At 43.3% G+C, this 7,500-nt stretch overlaps 1 protein-coding gene across 6 annotated transcripts in view; it reads right to left on the minus strand.

Moving 5' to 3' along the window:
* The window catches only part of zmp:0000001167 (protein phosphatase 1 regulatory subunit 12A), a 54,535-nt gene that overhangs the window by 31,571 nt on the left and 15,464 nt on the right, over positions 1-7,500 (minus strand). For all 6 annotated transcript variants that reach the window (XM_063197241.1, XM_063197243.1, XM_063197242.1 and 3 more), the window contains exon 2: positions 590-720. In XM_063197241.1, the coding sequence (XP_063053311.1) occupies positions 590-720 (131 nt within the window). The remainder of the gene's footprint in view (positions 1-589; positions 721-7,500) is intronic.

Genomic DNA, 7,500 nt, shown 5'->3' on the forward strand with positions numbered 1-7,500 from the left:
CAACACACTCAAGGCACGAGTAGACCAAGCGCGACATTCGCAATTTCAGCGACGGAAGTGATCGCACGACAAAAACGATTTGGGCGACTAGAGGCGATTTGTGTGACTTGAATGCTTGCTAATAACGGACATACTCTGTCACTTCTATCGCTCTTGCTGCACAGTCCAGCAATTCTCTGTATCTTGTCGCCTCCAGTGTTTTCACCTGGTCTGCCTCATCACTACCAAACTGAAGGCTCATGCAGTACTGCAAATATCTCTAAAACATCGTAAGTTCAGGACTATAAGACACAGCTGAATATAAGCCACACCCAGTAAACTTAACAAGAAAAAATAATTGCACATCTACGTATATACTGAATGTAATGTAGATGCAACATTGAATATTTACATGACATTAATTCCAGAGAAAACACACAGAAACACACTCAGACACACACACGCGCACGCAAGCGCATGCACACACGCACGCTCACACACACACGTACGCACGCTCACACACGTACGCACGCTCACACACCGCGCGCGCTCACACACACATGCACACGCCCTCGCACACACATGCACACACACATACACACGGACTGACTTGGCGATCTGGATGAATCCGCAGGAGGCGGTGGCGTGTAGTGGCGTCCAACCCTCGTTGTCCCCTCTGTTAACGTCACTGCCACTCTCCACCAGGAACTGCACCATCTCCGCATTCTCATCGATGCAGGCCTGAACACACACACACACACACACACACACACACACACACACACACACACACACACACACACACACACACACACACACACACACACACACACACACGCACACACAGTTTAGTACTTTTATTTGGAACTGCACCATCTCCGCATTATCATCGATGCAGGCCTGAACATTTTACTTCTTTATTTGGATGGACAGATATACATTTATCACGACACAATCCTAATTTGGCTTAAAAAGGGATCTTATACAGCACTAGAATCTTCTGTTCATAATGTTCTAAGGATAAAGGTGGCACCTGCGTTTCCATATGAAGAGGATAACAATGATGCAAGATATTGAGCAATATTCCTTTTTTTGACAGTCCACAGATCTGTAGACCACGCAAACATAGTTTATGCACATGGCCCAGACTACCAAAAATGAGCACAATTACTTTACATGAGTAATTGCAGTTGTTTAAAGCAGTACACAGTGGTTGGTATTACAGAAGTTTCATTGAGTAGCATATATCCATATATGAATCGAATGAACATCCAATTTCTACAATGATAACTGCTCTGTTGTTCTCATCAATCACACACACACGCACACACAGAGCTTAGTACTTTTATTTAGAACTGCAACATCTCCGGACACTCATCAATGCAGGCACACATGCACACACACACACACACACAGGTATATCTCCAAGCATGCAGGTCTGCACGCAAGCAAGCATGCACACAGTTGAAGTACTTTTATTTGGAACTGCACCATCGATGCATTCTCATCAATGCAGGCCTGCAAACACACATGTATAGGGACATATGATTTCCGCGATACGGAAAACACGGACGGAATCACGGAATGTGGACATTAAAACGGAATTTGGTTAAAAACGCGGAATTGCACGGAATTCACTCATTTCTTATGATAAAATTAAAAATCCATTTTTTTCGTCATCATTTATCAGTCTAAAAGACATTTCAAACACAAAATATGGCCACGATATCATATCTGGCCCACGCGAGGTGATGCACAAAAGTTCTATGCAGATGATCCATGTCAGCGCATGTTGACAGTGAACGCATATTATCCCCCAAGCGGCGTTTCCGATTGTCTCCCGCGTCTTAACACTGGCCGTCAGAGCATTGAAGAAATCTTAAAACTCAAATGTTGCCTAGTAGAACAGGTCAGGCATAAACGCGTTGTCCTGACCGTCTGTTACCAAGACTATGCGATGCGACACAGAATTAAAAGGACAGGCGGCTCTCCACTGCACTTTAATAAACAATGGAATCATCCGATGCGAAGCAGGAGTTTGGAGTTTGTTACAACAGACGTGACCGCTGTAAAATAAAAACTGAACAGGCAATGCTTTGATCATAGACTAGAAGCATTTCCAGAAAAAGGCCCTTTATAAGGGTGTTAGAAGCATTTTTTAGTAAAAGTTGGGAACCTAGTTTTCTAAGATAATTAGAGTACCCTGAATTCAGCTAGCCTGAAATGGGCAAAAAACAAAATGGCCGCCGAAATTCTTGATTTTGGGCAGAATACGTTAGAAAGTACCACTTCTCCGTGGAAATAATTGTGCAATGCTCAGATATTTGCATTTATCATGTATTCCTACACTTACACAAAGGCAAATTGTCATGGCAAAAAGATAAAAATTACTATAATTATGCCTTTCTAATAATAAGATATCCTCGTAAACTGGCATTCAATAGCAATAGCCTTTGTAAAGCACATTATCATACACAATTGTCATTCAGTAAGATTTGGAAAGAAAAAGAGAGACAAAGAAGATAGTATTATCTAAAAGACTAAATATTGGGACATGAATATGTCCCCGGTTCTTTGAAGGAGATGAGTGAGCCATCTCTATGGGAGCACACTCTCAGCTGTACGATTAGCTGAAGACCTTTGCAATCACGCCAAAGGTCCAATCAACTGCGTAGTGGGCGGGATGTCCACTTTGTCAAAACCGAATGGTTGCGCGCAAATGAGCCACTTTGATGCCAAACCTCTCTTCGGCTGTCGGAAATAAGGGTGTCTTGAGAGATGGCTCACTCATCTCCTTCAGAGAACCGGGGACATATTCATGTCCTAATGTTCTCTTTCAGTCGAATCGTTCGCATATCTATGGGAGAGTTACAATCACTCCCGATTGCTGGTCCAAACTAGGCAGAACTCCAAGAGCCTCCTGTAAGGATAGCGTTCCTATCACCCTACAGACAATCAGTGGTCGTGCCCAGAACCCTATGTTCTTGTGGCAACGTGGTCACATCTAGTTGGTAGAACCGGACAAAGGTGGCGGGGTTGGCCCAACCAGCCGCTCTGCACACGTCTGAAACTGCTGCACCCTTGAAGAGAGGACAAGATGTAGAGACCGCGCTGGTAAAGTGAGCCCTAATCTGAGCCGGGGGTTGGCGACCCTTGGACTCATATGCCAGGGCAATTGTTTGAACCAACCATTTGGAGACCTCTATTTCAAAACTGTGAGCCCTGTAGAGGGCTTGATGAAGCACACAAACAGCTGTTCAGTGTTCCTAAAAGAGTGAGTCCTGTTCATATAGATGCGTAAAGCGTGCACAGGGCACAAGTTGTGTTGTCCCCTCTCTTCCATGGATCTGAAAGGTGGTGTGCAAAAGCAGTTTGGAGAGGTCCCTCTTGGAGGGGCTCGAAAGGGGCCCCACACATAGCCTCCAGTACTAGAGAGATATCCCAGGGGGGTATCGTCTGACGTAGCACGGGGCGTATGTATCTAGTGGATGGGCACTCCTATATGGCACGATGAAATCGCTGTAAAGTAGACTTAAATGGTAAAGCCTTGTTTCCCCCCAATAAATCTTGTAGAAAGGACAACACCATCGGTACTGAACACTGAAAAGTTGTCTTGTCGTGTTGGTCACACTAGCTTTTGAAGACAGACCACTTCAAGTTATACAGTGTCCCAGTAGATTGGGTCCTGGCCCCTTGAATTGTCCTGATAACGTTATCCAGAAAACCGGTTAGGTTCAAATGTTCCCTTGCCAGACTCATAGGGGCAGGTGGCCCCTGTGCTGGGGGATGTCCTCCTCCTGGTCCGGTGCCAGACTCGAACCCTCGAGACCCTAGAGAGGGGAAAGTAGCAGGAGGGGCTGAAGCCCCTACGCTCTCAGCTGAGGCCCCTGAGCCCCGTGGGCTAAGGGGGGACAAACCCTGAGAAATCTCGCCTCCTTGCAGGAGGGGAAAAAGGGAGGAGTCAGGCGAAGGGGCTCGTGGTGCATTATGCAGGACTTTTGGAGTCTACAAGCGTGCCATGCCTAGTGACCGGGTGCGCTTTCGTGCCTAGCGCAGTGGCCTGCGGTGATGCCCAAGGGGCTCCGAGGCAGCTGCTCGAGCTGGGGAAGCCACTAGGGTGGTGGTCAGTCCCTGCTGTATGAGATTCTCTGTGGTGGCAGGGATGTGGGATAACGAGTCGTCCACCTTAGGCGGGAGATCGAATCACTTTGCCAGGGGGTAGTCAGAGTCTGACTCCACTGAAATGTGTTGCCAGCAGTCGACCGTAGTCAAGAGAACAAAGGGACAGAGCAGGCTAGAACTAGTCAAGCTCTCGTAACTCATGCAAAAGAAATGAAGTATCCAAGGCACTCTTCCCAAAAAAGTTAAAATAGCCTTATTAAACGGCTAAATCATTGTAGAAAAGTTAAAAACGCCAACATGTTTCGGCCAAGGAGTGGCCTTCATCAGGGCAGAGTCAATACTGAAGCGTCACTGGCGCAGGTAACAAAAGAAAAGTTTGACAGGGGTTTGACGGGTGATTGACAGGTAGGCGGGAATTGGTCATGACGCACCGCCTCCTCGTCATCCTAAAAACACACACAACTAGGAGAAAAGAAATGAAAGAATGAAAATGAAACAAAATAATCCATACAGTATTCATGAAACAGTATATAAAAAAGGGGGGTTCCCCTATACCTAGTCCAAATTGCAACGCAGTGTACTATAGAAAAGGCATCATCTCAAATGAATCATTCAGTCCAGGAGTTGACGTCGCATTTAATTTATATATCCACCTATTCTCTTTCTGATTCAATATTTTTTGTCTGTCCCCTCTCCTAGGGGTAGAAGGGACACAGTCAATGCCCATAGCACTGAACTTAACCGTTTTGTTATTGTGGGTCTCCACAAAGTGCCTTGTCATAGCATATTCGCAGTTACCAACCCGTGCCGCATATTTATGTTCAGAAAGGCGGTCCTGGAAGCGTCTCTTAGTGCGCCCCACGTAAAAAGCCTCACATAATCCACATTGCAGAATGTAAACCACATGGGTGCTCTTACAATTTATAAAGTGCCTGGTAGGGTATGTAGAAAGAGTGACAGGGTGGGTAAATCCTTTTGTCTTAGAGACAATGTCGCAAACATTACAGTGTCCACATTTGTGCCATTGGGCACCGTGGGTAACCATGTACTTTTTTCTTTTGCCGGCGTATAACTTCTCACCAGTCTGTCCCTTAATGTGGGGGCTCTCCTATACGTGAAAATAGGTCGTTCATCAAAAATATTTTGCAAGGAAGTATCGCATTTCAACATATCCCAATTAGATTTAATCGCATTGACTATAGAAGGCGCATTGGTGCTATAGCGCGTCGAAAAGAATACCCTATCCTGTTTAGCAGTTCAACAGGGAATTATCCAAGCAATCCACCATCCATACATTGGTCAGTCCAGATCCATTCATATGTTCTCCTATGGCCTTAAGGAAGTTCATTGACACGTTAAGTCCTCCTAGGCGAGGTATTCATTTGTTGTTCTATTCTGAAATTGCCCACTTTAACTCCTTAAGTCTGCAGTGTAATGCTTGGTCAACTGTGATAACTGTTCCTGTCCAAAATGTTAAGATATGACAATGCATTTGTATTCAAAGTATCAAAATGTGTGCAAAACGTGTGCAGTAGCGAGGACTATTGGCAAATACCCCGCAGCAGTCTGTTGTTCCTTTGTGACTGATAGACATGAAGACTTCTTGGTCAGTGTTCAAAGTTTTGACAGTGCAAGAAGAAAGCTAGATCCGTAGCCTTTGCTTGTCTAGCATACTTATGCTCCTCTCCAGATTTTCCAAAGCATGATTCAGCAATTGGAAAAGTTGGTTTGAATGTCCTAGGAGTAATCCTGAGAGGATGTAGCTCCATCAGGGCATTTGGCACATTTAATGTATGTCTAGTGGACACCTCTATATCTGTAACAGAATCATCAATTGGTTGGCCTCTCTGCCATGCTGCCATTTGTGTTGCATGGGAAGTATTCTTCCCATCAAGTGTTTCATCCAGGATATCAATGGTATCACATGTGTAGTGGATGAATTTATCTGCCACAATGTTTGTTGGAATAATGGCAAAGCTCTCTTGGTTCAGTGTTTTAGAGTGCTATCAGCTAAGGAGGATCTGGACTTGGAGGACCTGGTCGTAACTCAGACAATGACCTGCCTGGTTGAATAGTCATATTAGGTCTTTTACCCAGTAGCTTGATGAAGAGTACAAGCAAGACCGTTTCAGGGTCCATTTTTTGCCATCACTGACACAATAAACAAGGACTTTAGCCTCATTCAGAACTCTACTTTGAGCAAGTTTTTCCTTGCTAAAAATTCCATCATCTTCAAGAGATGTCTGGCCACTAACAACCAGGCTGAGTAGCATGTATAGACTATCTGGAATGTATGCAATAGTATCTGATAGAATATGTAAAATATGTCTGAATATTTTTCAAAATGACACAAAATAACTTATGTTATATGTAATATCATGGTGTCATCTAGCGATTTCTGGACAGTTTTCATAGAGCCAATAGCAACTTTCAGTGATTTCTAAATATATCTAAAATACTTACATCAATTTTCTTAACCATATAAACACACATAGGCTACAAATATCGTATTAGAAAAGCTAAATATTTAAAACGTTTAGGCTAACACCTAGCCTACAATATTAGCATTATTAGCATTCTAGAAGCTATTTTATACTTTTTAAAATCCTCTATAGTAGATACATTCATCAAGAAACATTAATGGGACACAAAATGTTATAAAAGAGCATTTATTTCCAAGTACAGCAATACTTGGTAAAATGCTCTGTCAAAAAAAACGTATTTTGGCAGCCATTTTGTTTTTCAAATTTAACTGTCAAAACCTCAAAATCCAGCTTGGGAACCAGTCTAGTTGAATTCAGCACACTTAAATTATGTTAAGTACATAGGTTCCCAACTTTTACTAAAAAATGCTTCTAACATTCACAAATATGAAAAATGTGTCTAGACTATCATGACTTGTTAACTTTGTTGGCCACGAAGTATAGTGACCAAAAGTTGGCCGTTTTCTTCTGATGATGACTTGACCCTTTTTCAAAGTTGCTGCTGTCTTATAAAAAGTGTTTGTGTGAAATGGTAGACGGTGACTTTGCGAGGCTATTTAATGCCAAAAATGTCTCTAATGTAGCTGCACGTTGCAATATAGGCAAACTTATTCGAGGTAACCTGATGCAGCCCGAGTCCAACTTGAATGCATCAGAAGTGAATTCGCCTTCCAGTTGGGTGCGTGACGTGTAGCCTATATAATAGAATATATGCGCTTGTACATTCCAGCTACCGTATTACCTGGAATATTTTTGAGGCCTGATATATTACAAGAAACTATCAGGTAATTTCATTCTTTTCTCTACCTACCATTCAACCATGAGTGATAGGCTCTGTCCACCCACCAGTTTGAACTAGATGTTTTTTATTTTTTTTAAATTGGGGGAGGGGGGGGGTGTAGAAAGGGGAAAATCA

This window comes from Engraulis encrasicolus, chromosome 4, assembly GCF_034702125.1.
Source record: "Engraulis encrasicolus isolate BLACKSEA-1 chromosome 4, IST_EnEncr_1.0, whole genome shotgun sequence".
Taxonomy (NCBI): Eukaryota; Metazoa; Chordata; class Actinopteri; order Clupeiformes; family Engraulidae; genus Engraulis; species Engraulis encrasicolus.